General features: G+C 47.0%; 2 protein-coding genes across 3 annotated transcripts in view; one reads left to right on the forward strand and one right to left on the reverse strand.

Annotated features, from left to right (window-relative positions):
* Positions 1-2,548: 2,548 nt before the first annotated feature.
* LOC147258130 (pyrethroid hydrolase Ces2e-like) lies at positions 2,549-15,491 on the reverse strand. The gene is made up of 16 exons (XM_086208034.1): positions 15,358-15,491; positions 12,960-13,583; positions 12,727-12,837; positions 12,380-12,609; positions 10,537-10,729; positions 10,269-10,410; positions 5,133-5,266; positions 4,825-4,978; positions 4,633-4,737; positions 4,433-4,531; positions 4,184-4,327; positions 3,642-3,719; positions 3,416-3,563; positions 3,184-3,333; positions 3,025-3,097; positions 2,549-2,918 (listed from the first exon to the last, which is right to left on the reverse strand). Exons 4-16 carry the CDS (start codon positions 12,453-12,455, stop codon positions 2,732-2,734), a joined length of 1,683 nt encoding a protein of 560 aa, XP_086064160.1. The 5' UTR covers positions 12,456-12,609; positions 12,727-12,837; positions 12,960-13,583; positions 15,358-15,491; the 3' UTR covers positions 2,549-2,731.
* Positions 14,515-20,266, forward strand: part of banp (BTG3 associated nuclear protein) — a 46,049-nt gene continuing 40,297 nt past the window's right edge. Inside the window, exons 1-6 of one of the 2 annotated variants that reach the window (XM_086208035.1) lie at positions 14,515-14,665; positions 15,964-16,042; positions 16,192-16,383; positions 16,481-16,680; positions 17,616-17,699; positions 17,862-18,034. In XM_086208035.1, the coding sequence (XP_086064161.1) occupies positions 16,031-16,042; positions 16,192-16,383; positions 16,481-16,680; positions 17,616-17,699; positions 17,862-18,034 (661 nt within the window). In that variant the 5' untranslated portion in view covers positions 14,515-14,665; positions 15,964-16,030. The remainder of the gene's footprint in view (positions 14,666-15,963; positions 16,043-16,191; positions 16,384-16,480; positions 16,681-17,615; positions 17,700-17,861; positions 18,035-20,266) is intronic. The other variant, XM_086208036.1, reaches the window with a different exon arrangement.

A 20,266-nucleotide genomic window follows, 5' to 3' on the forward strand; every position in this document is an offset into this window, starting at 1 on the left:
TGCTTTCAATAGCTTAAGCCTGATTTTGTGAAGAACAACTAAGTTTTCCATATTGAATTGCTCACATCGGACTTCAGGGAGCTTTTCAGCTTAAGCGCTCTTCTCAGTAATAAATGAGTTAACTAAACATATTTGTGGAATCTGTTCATCCTTCTGTGATTTGCGAGTCTATTACTTCTGCACAAAAGGAGTTATTTTTCTACCTTGGCTCAGTGTGGCACGATGAGGATTCTCAGCGTGACCACCACAGAAGCTCCACTGACAACACATCTCTCCTGTCCCACCCAAACCAGGGCATTCTTGCTTTCTTCCCATGCATAAAGCTACGCTTGCGTCCCCAGTACATCCAGACAAGTTGGATACTTCCTAAATAGCTAACCGGCATCTTGTCAGGGGCTCTGTCACCTAGGACGATACCAGCAGCAACTGGACTGAGCTGGTGACTTTTGTAAAGGTAGTTTTGTTGGAGTAGTGCACATGAAGTGCCAAGATATTCCAGAGGACACCCAAGAGCATAGCTAATGGGTACGGTGGGCTCATCACCATTAAAGGCTATTGCTAGGCTAACACTGGCTGTAGGTTGTCATCCCACATGAGGCTATCATCACAAGTCTTTGTTCAGTGTTATTACCTTTTAGGCTCTCTCTGGTTCCCCCATCTGACCACATCTCTGCAGTCATGACCCCCAAAAAAGGGCCAATAGCCAATGTCCAAAGAGGTGAGCGTTGCTTCTCGCTCTTGTCCTGGGTAATATGGTTCGCATATTTCTGGTGAAAAACCACAGCCACTGTGCATTGTATGCATGCATGTGCCTCACTGACTGACCCGTCTGCACGCATTGTGGCGTGATGCCTGGCAAGATTAGGGAGAGGAGGACGAACTGGATATTCCCCTGCTGCGTGAGGGTATTGCCAATCAAGGGGACAGGAACACGGATGACATCTGTTTGGACATTCCTGAATGAGATGGAGGAGGGGGATGATGATTTTATCTTCCTGCCCCATGAATCCAGGCCTCCCAGCGCAAATGGAGCTTTTCCTGGACTGACAACAATCTGTATGAGGTTTGCAAGTGAGCCATGGCTAAATTAAAGGTAGCACAGCCAGTGGCCAGGGACACAGAGGGGATGGTGAGGGTCCCGTATGACTGAGAACAGCTGGCTCCTGCCCAAACTCCCACTAAACAGGAGCTTCCAGCAAGCCCAGACTGCATCAAGGAGGTGAGCAGATTCTGGTCTAGCCCCTACAAGAGAAAACTCATGATGCATGGCTATCCCAAGCTGGAGAGTAAGGGTGACCTGGGGTGGGCAGAGTCCCCAGTGGTGGAGCCTTCAGTTGCTTACCACTTCCACCCCAACTGCTGAGCTGTTTCACTGTCTTCAAACATTTCCTTGCCTGGAAAGATGGGGCACATAATGATGGGCATCTAATAGTGGATGAACAGGCACAGGTATGGAGGTCAAGCAGTTTGGTCTCCAAAAATGCCACTGTGGTGGCAGCATAACAGGCTGAGAGGACATGAGTCAGCAGCTGGGCTAGAGAACCCCTAATACAGTAATTTTGGATGAGATTTGTGTGGTTAATGATTTCCCCTTACATTTTTCCTGGGGGGGGGGGGGGGGGGGGTCCATGCAGGGCTGCGGCTGGCCTGGCTTTTTCAGGTGAAAGGGCTCTCTGGTTGAAACTGTTAGGACTGGGCAACGCTCAGCAAGCTGAGTTGATGAATACACCATATGACCCCACCAAAGGTCTCTCTGGCTCTCATGGTTCTGGAGAAGATAAGGGAAACAAGCACTCTCTAGACACAGGAAGGGGAAGCATTAAACATGTGCCCGCCCCGCAAGCAGGTGCCACGGCCCCTGACCTGCACTGGCTTTGTAGCAACAGCTGCCGGTGAGAGGGAAGCAGCTGGAAGCTAAGCCATCACACAAGCCTGCCAAGTTGCAATGAACAGCAGCAGAAAGCAGGGTATGACAAGCCATGAGAGGGGCAATCTTTGCGGTGGAATTGTGCCTCTTTTGGAAAAATTGGGAAATACTCCTGATACTTTCTCATTCCAAAAAGTGGGGAGGAATAAGTAGAGGTTTGGGCATGGCCCATGAGCGGCTGAATTTGGATGTGGTCGGTCTACCACCAAGTGGGATTTATACAATTCACTTCACCAGCTCCTTGTACAAATGTAGGCGGCATATATTTGAATATTGGTGTGGTGCGAGGCAGGCTGTTTCTTTTCTGTGCTCAGTGATGGACATCCTTGTTTCCTTCAGGACTTGTTGGAAAAGTGGAAGGCATTTTCCACCATCAAGGTGTATCTGTCCGCTGTTTCTGCTTGTCACAGTGGCCAAGGGGGTAACCCTGCTGGACAGCATCCTTTGGTGTGCCAGTTTATGAATGGGGTGTATCACAAGCTCCCGGTTTCCAGGCCCTTGGTTCCATCATGGGATTTGTCTTCAGGGAGTACAGTAAGTAACCAAACACTCAACCGTTCATGAATTTTACACAATTTGTGGGTGAATAGTAACTGAATAATAAAACACGTCACACAATGTTTAAAAAGATTTTATTTCGAATTCACAGTAGACTTCAACCCTGATTAATAAACCAACATGCAAACACCATAAATACCATTTAGAGTTTCTCAAAGCTCTCCCTGTGACTATGAGCAGTATATCATTTGTTTGTATTTCATGATTCAGCATTTCTGGATTGAGGAAAGACGAGAGCTGACTTGTCTACAGCTCACTGCGTTCCATCATCTCTCTGTGTTGTTGGATCTTCTGTGGAAGCGTCTGAGTCAGGAAGATGAAGCGATCCTTCTTCAGGTGATATCCGGGAACCTGCTGCTTCTCATTAATTGCCAAGTACTCTTCTTCTTCTCCATACTTTGGCCAAAAAGCAAGGCCATCCCCGTTAGGAGACCTATAAGCACACATGATACTACATGATACATGATACCTTACTACTGTGTCTTATGTTTGCTTCATTGTGGTTTGTATTGTAAACTTGAGTTAGGAGTAAATTGTACCCGGTGCCAGCAAAATTGCCCCAGTAGCTCATCATTCTTTTGCTCAACTGTTCCTCCTCTACTGAGCATTCATCTAAATATAAAAAAATCTTAAGTGAAACACTGAAACCAGAGAAAACCTGATGATAATATGCAGTTGGGATGTTGCATGGTCCTTACAATTTAGGATGACATGAGTGGTGGTAAAGCAAAACCCTAAGACTGTAAAGATCTCGTCTCCATGGTCGGACCCAACAAAGCTTGGCCTTCTTGCTGCCATGAATTTTGGAGGATACTGGTACTCATACAAGTATACCTGGGCGCCTGCATCTGGTGGAAGACAGATGGGTGTGATATATCCATTTATGACAGAGTGACACCAAATATGAGTTGCATATTTTTGTTCAATTACCTCTGTGGGCATTTGCTGCCTTTATGGCAGGAATGGTGAACAGCATATCTCCAAACAGCTCAGTAAAGCCATCTCTATTTTTCACACGGTCTTCACCACTTCCAATGTATTCCTCCAACATCAGTTCTCTTTTCATGGCGTCGTCAGGCTTAAGAAATTCAGGGTGTGTCAGAGAGGTGATGCATGATGAAGCGGTACAATACTGTAACCTATGATAATGTCTTACATTAGGCACGAAGACAGAGAGCAGTGTCACCAAGGTCTCTCGGTCGATTCCCTCAGTCCAGTTTGGAGGAGCAAAATACTAGAGGAAAAAGTAGATGCAATTAACACTGCAAAATAGAGAAGGGACATTGAATCAGGACCATAGGAATCAGGTGCCAAGACTGACTTCATCCACAGATCAGATATCCACCAATCCAGATTCCATTCGAGGTTGTGCTAGATGATGAAACCGCCATGAGAGAACATGAGACACATCACCCATCCCCATCTTCAGCTCATACAAAATGCTTAGGCATACATGTAAATCTAATCCATTTGTGTGTGTTGTCTGGTTTACTAGAGCCAGACGGCCTTAAACGTAACAACAACAGTGATAATGATAATATTCGAGTATCAGAATCTGTATCCCCAAATGTGTATCTGGATTGGGTCGGACCTGAAAACACGTGGTTCAGTGCATCTCGACTCCAAACAAAAGCAATTTTAAAAAATTCCATGGGATCTACTGCAGTTTATGGGTTGGAAGAGCTTACAGTTACTTACATTAAAAATTAACCAGCCACCTTCATCATTATTAAAACCAGTCATGAACGGCACAGTGAGAAGCGCCTGTTTGTTGTACAGCTCATCCACTGATTTGGTCAGGAAGGTTCCATCAACATTTATTGGGTATCTAATTTGTTCTTCCTTGAGAAGGAAAATGTGACAAACAGTCATAGACAGACACAAAAATATTTCACTGAAACTTTGGAAGATTGTGTTGTGATATCATGTCATCGCATAGAATCTTACCTTCACAATGGTTACGATAGTATCAATATTGAGGTTCTGCATGCAGTCAGCGATCTTCTCTGAGCTTTCAGTGCTGCATCCAGAAATATTTGCTACCATCTGAGGACAAAAGCAGGAGTTCATCAACACAAAGAGGACAACCAAGGTGTGATGTCATATTCCCCAACTATATGCCACTAATACGCAGACTGATGGTGAACCTTAGTTGTAGGTAGAGGATCATTTAACACGAGTAAATCCATTGCAGCAGTACCACTCTCAGCAATGCCTCTGTGGACCAGGCCATCAGACAGTGGCGAGAGAAGCTGTGAACAAAAGTTATGAAAGCATCTGAACAACAGTATCTTTGAACTGATGTCACTTGCTTCATCTGCTGTCTGACTGATGCTCACCAGCAAGGATACGCTCACTCCTCCAGCAGACTCCCCAAATATGGTCACTGATCTTGGGTCTCCGCCAAAGTTGTGAATGTGATTCTGGATCCACTTCAGGGCTTCTACCTGGTCCAGCAGGCCAAAGTTACCTGACATGTGCTTGTCTCCAGTGCTGGGTTGGAAAAACAACTGTAGTTGACATGGGTTTGTTGACAGCGGCTGCTAGAAAGGGTTGAAATTCCTGAATTTTCCTTCACAATGTGCTGATCAGATACATCAAAGTAGCAGAACAAAGTATTTTTTTATTAAAACCTGAAGCATTTTACCTAAGAAAGCCCAGAAGACCCAAGCGGTACTGGATCAGAACCACAACCACATCCTGGTAAGCAGCCAGGGCGGAGCCATCGTACATTGAAGCGGAGCCTAGAGTGAAGCCTCCACCATGGATCCAGACCATCACCTGGTCAGGCAAGATAGACCTTGATGATTTCCACAAAATATAAAGACACACAGTTTTTCTTAGCTATAACTGAGCTGAGCTTGTCAGAATCTAGAACGCGTTCAGAGAGCACATGCCGTCACCACGGTGCACTTTAATGCTCGGGCTGTAATTAAGGCAGTGGTGGGTGAGCCCTCGGTTAATATTAGCACCATTCTTCTGAGAGCAAAGCGCATCAGGCCCAACGGTGAATTCCACCTCATCTGAGGTGCAGTGGGCTCTCTTAGACTCCACCCAAGCAGAAGAACAGCCTTACACCCCAATCCACACCGTATGAAGCCAAAACAATCATGAATGGCTTCATCACCCTTTTCTTGCTTGCCTCTGGCATTGGTGGTGATGTTAAGCTATACAGTCCCCCTCCAAAAGGGTCACCTTGGGCTTAATGTCTTCGACATCAAATGGCAATTCCTTATTACTGAAAAAAAAAATGCTGGTACTGATAGAAAGTAAGAGGGTCATTCTGGATTTTAGAGGACACCTTGCAAATGACTTTGAAAATGGTCCCTTGGAACTGAGCATTGCCGATGTCCTCAAAGATGAGCTTCCTTTGGGAAGCAGTCTCACCTCCGTGGTACCTTGTTTCCCATTTTCTGTCCTTGTTAAACCGCAACAGCCTCCTAATCACCCTTAAAGTCACTGTGGTGAAAAAGGTGTCCGTGGCTACGACAGGACGTGGAATTAATCCACGGTTCTCCTTGATAGCACACCCACACTGGCACTTCATTCTCTTGTTCTCCACGGATCGAATATTCTGAGCATTGACTGCACCAGTAGGCTTGTTGGTCTCTATGTGGTTCAGGTATTGCTTCTTGCTGTGATTTGAACCCTTGAAAGGATCCTGATTCCACAGGTCTCCACTGTTCCCTCATGCTGCATCTGCTGGCAGCGCTGCCTCAACCAGCCTGGCTTAGGAGTTCTTCTTAAATAGTTCTCATACATATGAAAGTTTTTCATGTCATATGATACATTTCATTTTAATTTAGTTTCAACATTAATTCAGTGCATCAAAGGGAGAGTGAGTGAAATCCATCTTTACCTGGTCTTTTTTTTTTTTTAAATAAAGAGCCCTTGCAAAGCAATCTCACTTTTCTGCTTTGTTCTTTCTAGGAGTGGACTTTTGCACTAAAACTACTGATGACACACACACACACACACACACACACACACACACACACACACACACACACACACACAGTTGTATACATGCACACAGTAGGGCTTCTTCACTAAGAGGCTCTTCAGTCCTCCACTTGTTCCCTGTCTCAATGGCGCCTGTTTGAACTTGTTACCTGTATAAAAGACACCTGTCCACAACCTCAAACAGTCAGACTGCAACCTCTCCACCAGGGCAAAGACCAAAGATCTGTCTAAGGACACCAGGGACAAGACTGGGATGAGCCAGTCTACAAGAGGCAAGCAACTTGGTGAGAGAAGATCAACTGTTGGAGCGATTATTACAGTAGAAAATGGAATAAATACAAGATCCCTGACAACCTCCCTCCACCTGGGGCTCCATGCAGGATCTCACCTCGGGGGGTACAAATGACCTTGAGAACGGAGAGGAAACAGCCCAGAACTACACGGGGGAACTGGTCAATGACCTGGAGAGAGCTGGGACCACAGTTACAAAGGTTACTAGTAGCACACACCACCTCGGCATGGATTAAAACGCTGCAGTGCTGGAAAGTTCCCCTGCTTACGGCAGCACACGTCCAGGCCTGTCTGAAGTTTGCCAGAGACCATCTGGACAATCCAGAGGAGGACCGGGAGAAGGTCATGTGGTCAGATGAGACCAAAATGGAGCTCTTTAGTATGAACACCACTCGCTGTGTTTGGAGGGAGAAGAATGCTGAGTCTCATCCCAAGAACCCCATACCCACTGTGGAGCATGGGGGGGGGGGGGATCAGGCTTTGGGGCTGCTTTTCTGCAAAGGGGACAGGACGACTGATCCGTGTTAAGGAACGGATGGATGGAGCCATGGATCCTGAGATTGTGGACGAACACCTCCTTCCACCAGTGAGAGCACTGAGGATGAAACGTGGCTGGATCCTTCAGCATGACAATGATCCCAAACACACCGCCCGACAACGAAGGAGCAGCTACGCAAAAAGCATTTCAAGGTTCTGGAGGGGCCCGGCCAGTCTCAGGACCTCAATCCAATAGAGACTCTGGAGGGAGCTGAAAGTGGGAGTTGCCCAGTGACAGCCCCAAAACATCCCAGCCCCTGAGAGGATCTGCATGGAGGAACAGCCAAACTAGCAGCTACAGTGAGCAGACCTGGGAAGGACCTACAGGACATGTCAGACTGTCACTGCCAACCAGGGTCACATGACCAAGTACTGAGGTGAACCTTTATTGATCAAATAATGAAATCACATTGTAGGATTTTTAATGAATTAATTGGTAAATCCCTGGGTAAAATAAGTATTTGGTCACCTACAAACAAGTAATATTTCTGGCTTTCACAGACCTGTAACTTCTTCTTTAAGAGGCTCCTCTGTCCACCACTCATTACCTGTATTTAAGGCACCTGTTTGAGCTCATTATCTGACCAGGGCGACTGATCCGTGTAAAGGAAAGAATGAAGGGGGCCATGGATCCTGAGATTTGATTGAAACCTCCTTCCATCAGCAAGGGCAGTGAAGATGAAACATGGCTGGGTCTTCCAGCATGACGATGATCCCAAACACACCGCCCGGCAACGAAGGAGTGGCTTCCTAAGAAGCACTTCAAGGTCCTGTGCTGCGTCCGAATGGCCAAGTAGGTCTGATGGCAGGTCTCAGAGCAGGTCGGAGGCTGTCCCAAACCACAACTGGCGCGAGTAGCGACCTACTTCTCAACCTAAATTCCAGCCTAAACACGCCCACATTGTAGGTCGGTTCAGGTGCATCCTACGGAGCAACCTATGGCCCACAATGCACCGCGGACTTCTTCTTCGTCCCCTAAAAACTTGTGGACGCGCAAGCCAAGTTTGGGCCACCAACAGTCTCCCATTCTGATGCAATATGAACATTTATAGTCGTTATTAATGACTTAAAGGTGTGTTAATGTGCTTAATAATAGACAATGACTAAAAAGTGCGTTCAGAGTGGAGTGCAGTACCACAGCCCAGCCAGCAGGTGGGGGCTTTCGTTGGTGCTGTCTACCTATTTGCGGTATCTGTGCTCTGCCAGCAGAGGTCGTGCTTCACCACCAATCTTAGGGTGTCTGAATGGTGCCGCCGTGTTTAGGTTGTAGGAGGAGGACGTAGCGGTAGGTCGTAGCAGGAGGACGTAGGTTGGCACTTGGCAATTCGGACGCAGCACTGGAGTGGCCCAGCCAGTCCCCAGATCTCAACCCCACAGAAAATCTTTGGAGGAGGTGAAAGTCTGTGTTGCCCAGCGACAGCCCCACAACATCCCTGCCCGAGAGGAGATCTGCACGGAGGAACGGGCCAAAACACCAGCAACAGGGTGAAGACTTACAGAAAACGTCTGACCTCCGTCATCGCCAACAAAGGGGACATAGCAAAGTATTGAGATGAACTTTGTAATTGACCAAATACTTATTTGCAAATAAATTCTTTAAAAATCCTACAGTGTGATTTCCTGGATCCCCCCCCCCCATTCTGTCTCTCCTCGTTGAAGTGTTCTATGATGAAAGTTACAGGCCTCTCATCTTTAAGTGGAAGAACTTGAACAGTGGGTGGCTGACTGTATACTTTTTGCCCCACTGTATATTTCCACACGTGTGTGTATTAGGGTTATTACGGAATTTCACGTCACAAAATAAAATTCAAAGACGCACGAAATAAAAATATCAATGTAAAAAAACAATGCGTAGTGGCCCTGCGCACCACCACACTGATGATATGTCAATGACCCTATCACCGACGGAATTCACACATTACAGGAAGGAGGACGAACTCTGTAGCAATGCCACAGAAGAAGCGGAAGAATTGTTTCAAAATGGAGGAAGACGAGGTGGAACAAGTAACGGATGCTCCTTCATCAAACATGACAAATATACATATATACATATATGTATATATGTATATATGTATATATGTCATGTGTACACGACTTCCACGCAATGCTGGAGAGATGTGGGGACAACACACAGCAACTACGCAGGAGATCGACTGATGTCTGTTACAGAAGGGTTACTTCCTGTAACCACTGAGTGGCCAGGACATCTGACTGTGGGGAGTATAGTGGCCCTTTGTCACTATCGGCGCACGCCGGCGGTTTACAGGGTTTTACGCGTGCCAGTGTACAGTGGGTAGGTAAATGTTCATGCAGGTGTTAAGTGCATAACACAACAACTGTCCAGTCAATACTATTTGTTGCAGATTTATTTAGAATACACAAAATCTCATTAAAACAACACACACAAACTCTAACCTGCGGCAAGGCACGGTCAAAAACCGTATGAGTTCCACGGCGTGCGTGCCTGTACTGATTAACCCGCCTATATTTATAAAAGTCTGGCAACATCCTGAGACACCGCCACCTACTGACACAAATGGGTATAACATATCCAGAACAAAGAACATGATCTGGCTCCTACAGGGAGTTTCCCACTGCCACCAGGTGGTGCTATGACGACCCTGCCACAGAAGGAAACAGGATCTTCGTTGGCTCATACTCCAGCCCTCCACTGTATTTGGTGAACTTCAGCATCAGAGGTTTTGACTGACAGACAAACACACTGGGAAGATCAGCTCTCCAGTACTACAGCGTCCTTCTGATCAATCGCTGGTGAGACTCGGGTGTGAGGGAAACCCCCAATAGGACTGAGACAAAAATTGTCGGTCCAAGTGTGTACGTGTTTTTATACAAGAGTCAAAAGGAGGCTGGGACTAAACATTGAATAACTCTACAAATGAAAACTTTAAGTATGAAAGCGCTCAACTTAGAAAGAAACATAATCAGAACTGAATCTCAGTGTCGGTCCAAAGCTGCTTAGAGGGGTTCTTACTGGGAGTTTGGCATCATGGGCTCTGGCCGCAGGGGTGTAAATGTTGAGGTACAGGCAGTCTTCTGAAATGTCTGGGACATCAGCCATTTTGCCACCGAGTAAATCAAGAAGTTGGATAAGAAACTCTTTACTCTGAACACACCTGAAAAAATTCAAAGGAAAGATATTACTAGAATAGTAATATAATATATATAGTAATACTATATAGTACTATAATAAGAAATCTGGACGATGCCGGTGATTCTCCTCCAACAGGTGGATGTCTTACATGGGTGGCTGCTTGCGAGCGTCTCTCACTCCCTCCCATCCTTCCACAGCCTGAGGTGCAGACAGCCTCAGAGAGGGGCCAATGGGGGGTTTGGCAAACGGGACCCCCAGATAGGCATGAACCCCTGTCTCCTTCCCCTTCACGCTCACGAGTTCGCCTCTCAGGCTGCCGAGCTCGGTGTGGATCTCAAGTGCTGTGAGGACGTCAGAGTCACCATCGACAACCATGCACATTCGCCAGCATCTCTGAGTGCGAGTTTATCTGAGCTACAAACCAAATCCCTCTCAGATCAGTTCTGAGCATCCAAGAAATTGATTTAGTATTTTAGCTCTCCACTTCAATTCAGCTGTACCAGCAAATACGCGCGGATACAATGAAATGATCAGTTCATCAAATCAGTCCTGATATCCATCAAAGACAAACCTAAACATTTGCTTCCTCCTACGTCTGACAACAGAATGTTTCCTCCTCTTTTATGATCGGGAAACACATTTCTTGAGCCTTTGGACGACTGAAAGCACAAATAAGCTGTTTAAAGATGTGAGATTGCAAGTCTCACACCAAATTTGTTTCCACATACTTAACCTCACAGTGTGTATGACCAGTTAACGATCACAGATTAATAATGAATGCAAGTTGATCAGTTAGTGTGTATATTGCAGCACAGCAGCGCTCATGGACTGTGGGAGGGATTTTTCTGTATTTTGTCTCCCTTCTTTTCTTTTTGTTGTTTATTTCATAGAGAGTTGCTGTGGGGGGCAAACTGTCCACGTGCAATCAGATGTTTTTCATAAAAAGGTGATGATGAAGGTTCTTTTGCATTTTTTTCAGAGTTCTGAAAGACAAGGATCACATCATCAAGATATCTGCCCACCACAGACTTTTGTTTCAAAATGGGTTGGAAAAAACATGTCAGACCTCCCAAACAGCCCCCAGCGGCCCGTGGCCCTGGTCTGGTCCTTACCTGATGGTGAAATGAACACTCAGCAGTGAACACCAAGGCCAAATGTATCTTGGGACGCACGGAAGTGTTTTTCTCAGGGCTCGATGTATTTTAGATTCAGAAATCTCGATATCCGTAGATTGATAGGTGCATGTCAGGACCAGGGTTGTCTTGTTGCCTGGAAATATTTCTTCTCTCTGTGTTGGTTATTTGCTTTCAGTCAATAAATCCCTGATTCAGACTTTGGTAGGTGAAGTTAGACTGTGATGGAAAACAGACAGAACTGTGACAGCGCTGCTCACCTTTGACCTGTGACAGTCGCTCCCAGAGCAGATGGGTGCTTTGGTATCTGTCTATCTCTCTCTCTATATATATATACATGTACATATACACACACTATATATAGTGTGTGTGTATATGTACATACATACACACTCACACACATACGTGTGTATGTATCTAGAAGAATTTCATGTACAGACGTGTATATACATGAAATTCAAGAGTATTACAGTATTCCCTGGGTGGTGTTTGTACGCCGCTCACCCACAGCCGTCAGTAACCGTCTAACCCTCATGGTTGCGCCGCTGTAACGGAGGCTTCGAGGCGTTCCCGAGCCCATAATCGGTCCTGGTTCTGGTTCAGGTTCTCAGCAGCAGCGGCAGCAGGCTGAGCAGCGCCGGCAGGGCCACCACGACCTTTGGGTGGAGTCACCTTTGTACTCAGTTACCATCCCAGCAGCGGGGGAGGAAGTGGAGCTCAGGTGAGGCAGCGCGAGGCGGTGAACCCGGGGTCAGTCCCCACTCGCGCGCGCGCGAATCTCGTACACACACTCAGAGTTACGCGTTAAAACAGCGCTGACCTGGAGGAGGGCCCCCGTCACCACACGCCTCCGCTCACCTGGAGTTTCTGCGGCAACGTGGAGAGAGAAACCCCACGACAGGACAAGCAGGGTTGGCAGAGAGCGGAGCCTCATGGCGGGCGGTCCGGGCGGGTCGGGTCGGGTCGGTCTGCTGAAGGTCACCGAAGACGGAATGTCGTCCTCTTCCAGACTCTGATGAAGCGAGCGCTGCACTGGTCGAACTGCCTCTGCAACTCAGCGACAGGTCTACGGGAGACCACGCCCCTTCCTGTTCAACAATAACAGTAAATCATTTTCCTGGAGAAGCAGAAGGGGGTCCACGGGTGGTCCTGCACCGACACGCGTCACTGATCAGTAAGAACACCAGTGGCTTCTGGAGACGCACCTGTTCCGTTATCCTGCCTCATGAACGCGTCACTGACGGTTCGTAGAAGTTCGACCAGCAAGACTTTGGGTCTTGCAACATCACCGTGAAGCAGGAACCTGGCACCAGAGGCTGCGGGGAGGGGCGAGAGGTCTGCGTGAACAGAAACTCCACTTTCAGCCCGCGTCAGATCCACAACCAGAGAGGTCCTCTGGCTGTTGCACAGGGAACTCAGGACAGAACTCGGGACCCACCTGGACCTGCCAGAGGCGCTGCAGTGTTCCGGAGTGGAGCCCCGACGAGCTTCACCCAGGCTGGGAGAGCATCGGCCATTCAGGGCCTGGATGACGCCGCTGGTTCCGTCGTCGTCTCTGGCCGGTCAGCAGCAGAGGAGGGCCGTTCATCAGTCTCTCCTCCTTTCTCTGTCTTTGTCTCTGTCCGTCAGTCTCTCCTCCTTTCTCTCTCTCTTTATCTCTGTCCCTCTCTCTCCTTCTGTCTCTGTCTTCCTCCATTCTCTGTCTTTGTCTCTGTCCATCAGTCTCTCCTCCTTTCTCTCTCTCTTTATCTCTGTCCCTCTCTTTCCTTCTGTCTCTCTGTCTTCCTCCATTCTCTGTCTTTGTCTCTATCCATCAGTCTCTCCTCCTTTCTCTCTCTCTTTATCTCTGTCCCTCTCTGTCCTTCTGTCTCTCTGTCTTCCTCCATTCTCTGTCTTTGTCTCTGTCCTGCTCTCCTGCTCTCTCTCCGTCCCCACTGATCCTGGATCTGCTCCACCTTCCTGCTGGTAAAGGAAGGTTCTGGTGGCTGCTGTTGCAGGATGTGCTGCTGATGGAGAATTGTTGGGTGGAGGTTCATTGAAGGAGGGAGGTGCTGGACCTGCTCTACTTGGACAGAGTCAGGACAGAACTTTGGTTGGAGTTTGGTGCCACACAAATAAACCTGACATCAATGACATCATGGTATCAAGGAGAGGCAGAGAATGAAGTGCCAGTGTGGGTGTGCTATCAAGGAGAACCGTGGATTAATTCCACGTCCTGTCGTAGCCACAGACACCTTTTTCACCACAGTGACTTTAAGGGTGATTAGGAGGCTGTTGCGGTTTAACAAGGACAGAAAATGGGAAACAAGGTACCACGGAGGTGAGACTGCTTCCCAAAGGAAGCTCATCTTTGAGGACATCGGCAATGCTCAGTTCCAAGGTTTTCAAGGTAACCCGATGTGGACGGGATTCGTGCTACTGACAGGGACGTGACGTCTCACGCAGCTCTTTGAAAACTGCACGTTGTCCGCTATAACGGGAGTCGAACTCGTGACCTTAGATCCACATCAGTCTTCTCTTGCTTGATAAAAATTAACATTTCGGCAGCTAAAAACTAAGTTCAGCCAACAATTTATTAAGATGCGTGTATACATCAGCGTTCTGTCACACTTTCCATGATCTACTTTCCTTAGACAACGCTTCCACGTTTTGGCGGAATGGATACCGCCTCTGACTACGGATCAGCAGTTTGTGGGTTCGAATCCTGGCGATTGGCTCGGCATATTTCTTGGTCCGGATCAATAAGCGACAGGACAAAACGTTTGATTTTTCACATTTTAACAGTCGTTTGGCATGAAGTCACATTAGAGATAAGACTGCTTGTGTTCGGGCAGGTTACTAAGTGAAGAAATTCTGATCAATTCAACTTTTGTAGTAAAATAAATTCAAAGATCCAAATATACATTTTGGTCTTTTTGTATCAATTTGTCAATTCGATATTGGTGCTTGTGTGTGTGTGAGAGAGAGAGAGAGAGAGAGAGCGAGAGAGGTTCCGCCATTTATGCTCCGAGTCGGAGACACACTCACATACCCGCGCACGCGCGCGCACGTCGGGAACACACGGAGCCAAGGGCTAATCTCTCGCGAGGAACGACGCCGTTATCGGAATCTCTACAAACAACACGAGAATTCATCATTCACACGGTAATATAACCCAATCTTCCACGGTGCGTGTGCTGCGTGCCAGCAGCGCAGGGGGAAAACATTCCTAATTCTTATTTTCTCCAACGGTTTTCGATTCTCGCACCACACTTGAATGGCCTTCAGGCCCCACTAGCATGCTAACACCACGCTAGCGATACAATGACTCTGCTTTAGCAGGAACATCAGCACGAAGCTGGCCGTTCCCGCCGCGCAGCGCCCAGACTAGCTAGCGCTCACTAGCTAGGTAGCGCAGGCAGCGACGTCGCGCCTTCAGCAGTTAAAGCTCTTGAGGGTCGGAAACATCGTCAGGATTTTCTCATATTTTGCTAAAATGATGAACCTCCCGTCACGGTTTGCCAGACACAGCCAGCGAGAGTCCATCAGTAGCGGGAAGTAACGTTTAGTTAGCTAGGCAAACAGTAGCCAGCCTCCCGCAGCTCCGAGGACTGCAGTCCGAAGTAGGGTCGTGGTACCGAATAACGGTACCACCGGTGTCCGTGTGGCCATGACCGGGGTCGACAAAGCATCTGCACCCTGACCTTCTCCCATAGATACTCGGAGATAACCATAGCTAAATTCCCACCATCGAATCTAACAGCTTCAACCTGATGTTTCTGCTTTGATAACTTTCAAAAATGACACAAACCCCATTTTCTAAATTATAAAGTGAGGCAGAGTTTAAAGCTCGTTACCGACGCGAGAGAGCGCGGCTGAGGAGCCCTTCCCCTGGACGCTGACGGGACCGTTGCCTTGCTGAATTCAATTCTCTGATTGAGAAATAAGCACCGCCAAGTTCAACTCACATTACACAGTTCCGTTCGAGAGAAACTCAGATGCTGCCTCAGGAAGCCGAGGATCCCAGCTGGACCTGTCTGACATGAAGGCAAACGAAGCAGAGCCTGTGGTTACTAAATAAAGCACCTTGCAGAAATGCACATTTTCTTGTTTGACTGTCATTTCATTGTCAGGATTGATGTCTGGATTCATACCCCAACGAGATGCTCAATTATATCATGACATCTAAGTCTTCAGTAAGTTTAGGTGAATGGCTGTCGGTGGAGGACGGCTCAGGACACGAGCTTGCATCTCTTGTAGCAAGGGGAAGTCAGCGTTACCACGTAGGAAATCACATCCGTGTCTATGGTTTTGAAATGTCACTGTAGAATGTCATAGGTTTGACAAAGCCCCTTTTTAAAAACAAAAAACAAAGTAACTTATTCCTGCATAAACGCCTGTGACCTTGAGACCTATTTTGCTATTTGTCAAGTTATCCAACTTCTTCTATGACCTTATTTTAGCAGTGAACAATGTCCGAGGAAGAGCTGGATGAAATTGTGCAGATAACTGTGGAGGATTTTAACCAGGATGGCCGCACAGGTGAGGTTCTTAAGACAAAATATGAACAAATACTTTAATCAGTTCATCAGTGATTGTTATTTTTGACAAGTAATAATAAGGTGTCATGTTGTACAATAAATATGAAGTTCATGTCAGGATTTGGTGTCAACAGAATATTTTTTTGCCAGGCGTTAGATCAGACGCCCGTGTGTCATCTGGACATGTCCCAGTGTAATCTAAAACATAAGGTGTCTCTGCGCTTCCTGCCAGACATGCTGGACAATCATGGAGGAGATGAAGAAAGGCCTCAGAAGAAAAAGAGGAAATTAAGCAACAGCCAGGAAAACAACAGCAACAACCAAGATATATCTTTTATTAAGGTACTTGAGTTCTGTGTAATAGATGCAGTTCAAAGCCTGGAGACAAATAGGGAGTTTATATTTGTACCTGTTTGTATAATTGATTCTCTCTTTCCAGAATCTGATGGTCTCATTCACCGCTTCAATCAGCCAACGATTGGAGGGAATTGAATCAAAGCTGCAAGCTCTGGACGCCACATGCAAAGCCCTGGCACGCAAACTGGACAGCTTGGTGCCGTGTGCCAAGAGTCCCATCCAGGTCCCCATGGTTGCAGGGTCACCTCAAGGGGCCACGCAGACTTGGAACAAAGTGCGGTGGTAAGCTACAGGTGTTAACAGTCTTACACAAACCATTCAGCACCAATCAGTCTTCTCTGCTCAGAGTGCAGTTGGAGGTCAAAAGAACACTCAGGGTAGAACGGGTGCAGTCTTTCATTATTCTGAGTCTCTTTCCATCAACATGAGCAGGACCCAGACTGAGGGGCTGTGTTACACGGCTCTGGTCTTTGCATGAAAGGGTAAACTTTGGTTGTGGTTTGGCCGTTCAATCCATGACAATGCCGTTTTGGGGGCCTGAAAATGGAAACTTAAGAAACCAGCTTCCAGAGAAACGGGGACCGCCTCCGTCACCATGTAAACATGCAGTCCGAGACCCTGCGAACAGGTGAAGGCACAGCACCGCTTCTCTCGTGCGCGTTATGTTTTCAGTCCAGTCGCTACACATGAGGAGGACAGCAGTAACAATAGTGGTGGAGTACCGGACGGTGTTGGTGTTGCTGTCTTTTCTGAGTTTATGAATGCTCTCCAGCAGAATGTTGATGTTGCTGCTGGACGACCGTGACCAGTGCAGGTGTATAGGTGCCATGCACGGATCTCTTAAGGTGCATCATTACACAGCTACACTGCAGGCTCGCGGCCTCATAGCTGTCGTCCACACTGGAAAAACCAGTCTGGAGTGTATTTGTGTTCTAATACTTATTTAGAAGTTGTGAAGCTCACACTTATGGCTCAAAGCTTCGTCAGCCTGCATTCCTCCTTTCACTCAGCTCCTGTGACGTTCACGCTCTTAGCACTGCGCCAAGCTCAGTGTTTCTTTGTATGTCGCTCACTGTTAGTGGTTTAAGGGCACCGGGCTGGGCAGGTGTGTTCACAACGTCTAAGTGCAGGAAACATGTGGGACACTCTACACTTGCTGTGCAAAGAACGTATACATGGGAATGTGTTACCCAATGTGTTTTGAACTTCCCCCTCAGTGTCGTTCCACAGACAAATGTGATCGTGAGCAGTGAACCCGCCAAGACCCAGGAAGACACCCCACTGGAAAACCTGCTTAGCAAGTGAGTTGCTTATATGCAATACTTCGTGTGGACAGTAGTCCGGGGTAAATCCTTCAAAGAATATAAATGATGGTCTTCTTTTGAGAACAGTTATACTGAATATACCTGACTCAGTAGCCTCTCACAGTTTTCACTTGCACTACAATCTGTGTTCGTTAACAGCACGGTGACCAGGAGGCGACAGAACACAATCCTGGTTAAGGTGCCGGGCCCAGAGGAGAGCCAGGAGGAACAGGAGAGCGGCTCAGAAGCCAGCGACTCAGTTTCCAATGGTGGCCACTCCAGCAACATGCAAAATGGCCAAAACGTCACACTCATCACACTCAACTCAGAGGGTATGACTTGACACCGCTGACTGACACTGAGAGACTCACACAAATGTTACTGCTTTCCTTTCTTTGTAGTCTGTTAAAGGGAAGTTGCATATATTTGTTAAAGGTTTGTCCTCATTTGAGCACTCCGTTATTGCTGGCTGTGGTGGCAGTCGGGGTTTGGCAAGAGTTCAAAAGAGAAGGACGTTGGCAGATCTGCTCACCAATATTGCAAAGGGGCTGTCCTGAAACAAGCCTTGTATCAACAAAGCTGTTGTGCCTTGAATCCACAGGGAGCTCCTGAGACAGTGTGGAGACTCCTTCTCTGATCATCTGAATCAGTCCTTCACATTTCTGTGATAATGAGATGTTATTTACTGTACTTCTTCATAGTTGATGTTTTTTTTAAAAACTTCCATACAAACAAAAAACAACAACTGTGGAACAACAAGCTCTCAGTTTCCCTCTCCGACTCCTTGGCTCACGTCACCGTCTGGGTCCTCAACCTTACGGCTGAACTTTGAGAGTTTTGGTGAGCGGACCTGTCACCGTGCAGCAGTCTTGGTTACCCGTCAGTGCGACCCAGACTGTCACAGAGACAGAATGTTGAAGAAGTGGGTGCAGCTGGAGGGTTGACCAGTGCTGTGGAAGTACCGTAAGAAGAGGAGTGGGGCGACCCAGTGTCTTTTGAGTCTTTGGATCTTTTTTGAATGCTAGTGCAAGTCTGAGTCCGTGAGTCTGCTTCTCGAGACAAAAAGCAGGATGCTGTAAAGCATCATACCCTCGTGGTTTACCACAAATGATAACCCTCCCAACGTCCCACAGCAGATTTCTCTGGATTTTGTTTTTTGGGCATTAGGGATTATTGTTGCAGTTTTCAGAGGGTGGTGTTGTGGCTGACCGTTAGGATTTGAAGAATTGTTAAGTGTTCGACAGTGAGGCAGTTCTTTGGCATTTCTGTCTGGATGCTGTCCATTCCCAGGTCTTGCCTGGTTAAACTGGCACCTAGCATCTTCCTCTGATAAGAGGGGTGGCTTGTTGTGGTCCTGAGGATGGAGGGCTCTCAGCTCTGTCATTAATTTGTCTGAATTCCTTCGTGCTGAATTATGCATAGAATGCCTTCCAGTTAGCGGTGAAGAGATCTGCTGTACTACGTTCAAACCACTGACCTGGCTTGGATCTGTGTTGGTGTAACCCTTTTATGTTAGTTCAAACCAAGTCATTCTTCACAGGTTAAAGGTGCAACAAGGGAGTGCTTTATGTTCACTCTCAAAATCAGTAGCAGGCAGCGGGCGACGAGGCATTTGGGGCTTCGTCCATCTTCTGTGGTAACTGAGGATGAAAGTCTCAGTTTACCAGCATGATAGTCATGAGCTTCGGCAAGTGACTGAACCAATGGGTTCACTACACCTGAAGTGAGCTTCTTCTGAAGGCCGGCTGGTCTTTGTGGCTATTGAATCCCACTGGATTCTAAAAATGGGGTTTGATTTTATGAAGGTTTGATCAGGAAATGTTTTTAGCTTGCAGCGGTGTTTATTACTATGGTAGAACGCACAACCGATGCTGTGACCTGCCTTCTTATTGCTTTAGAAAGCAGTTGTGTTATATCTGGCCATGCTGATCCAGTTATCAATCAAAATCAAGGAGTCAGAACCTCCCCTTTGGCCCTGCACCTTTCGTGGGCCAAATTAACCTGTGACATGACACGACTTTGCTTCCCCATTTGACGCCAGTCAGTTTCAGTCGTCTGCAAAGGGTTACGTTATTTATATTTGAATCCACCGTTGTCTGATCTAGGAGGTGGGTTGTGAAGCTGAGGTTGTTGACCCTCTCAGACACACAATCAAGGTGGTACAGCTCAAGTTGATTTTTGGTTTATCTACAATGACAGCGACCCAGTTCTTCCAGTGTCTGGTGAAGATGTCCCAGTTAGTGGGAGTCTGGGAGTTGGGTGATGATGTCAGCAGAAGGAGACGGGTGATATAAGCTGGCAAAGATTTTGTTGCTTCTGACGGCTGGCACTGTGGTACAAATCCAAGATGATTCTCTTCTCTAGTGAACGTCCTCGTTAGGGCCGTCAAAATTGACAAAAAATAGTATTCTTTCTAAATGTTAAAACATGCTGAGTATAGAATATATACATATTAATAACTTAAAGTATTTTTATAATTTAACACAGCAGACCTTGTTTTTCTCTCTATCCACAAGGGGCTGCAAACCGATACAATAAAGGCACAAACCATGACTGACCACAGA

Source organism: Aulostomus chinensis, chromosome 7, assembly GCF_037954235.1.
Source record: "Aulostomus chinensis isolate RoL2024-O1b breed Wild chromosome 7, RoL_Achi_v1.0, whole genome shotgun sequence".
Taxonomy (NCBI): Eukaryota; Metazoa; Chordata; class Actinopteri; order Syngnathiformes; family Aulostomidae; genus Aulostomus; species Aulostomus chinensis.

Excerpts from the sequence above, each read along its gene's own strand:
- LOC147258130 (XM_086208034.1), bottom strand. The coding sequence starts at position 12,455 with ATGAGGCTCCGCTCTCTGCCAACCCTGCTTGTCCTGTCGTGGGGTTTC. Across the intron at positions 3,720-4,183 it reads GTGGCTGGTTAATTTTTAAT|TATTTTGCTCCTCCAAACTG; the intron begins GTAAGTAACTGT and ends TTTTTCCTCTAG. Across the intron at positions 2,919-3,024 it reads GGCAATTTTGCTGGCACCGG|GTCTCCTAACGGGGATGGCC; the intron begins GTACAATTTACT and ends GTGTGCTTATAG.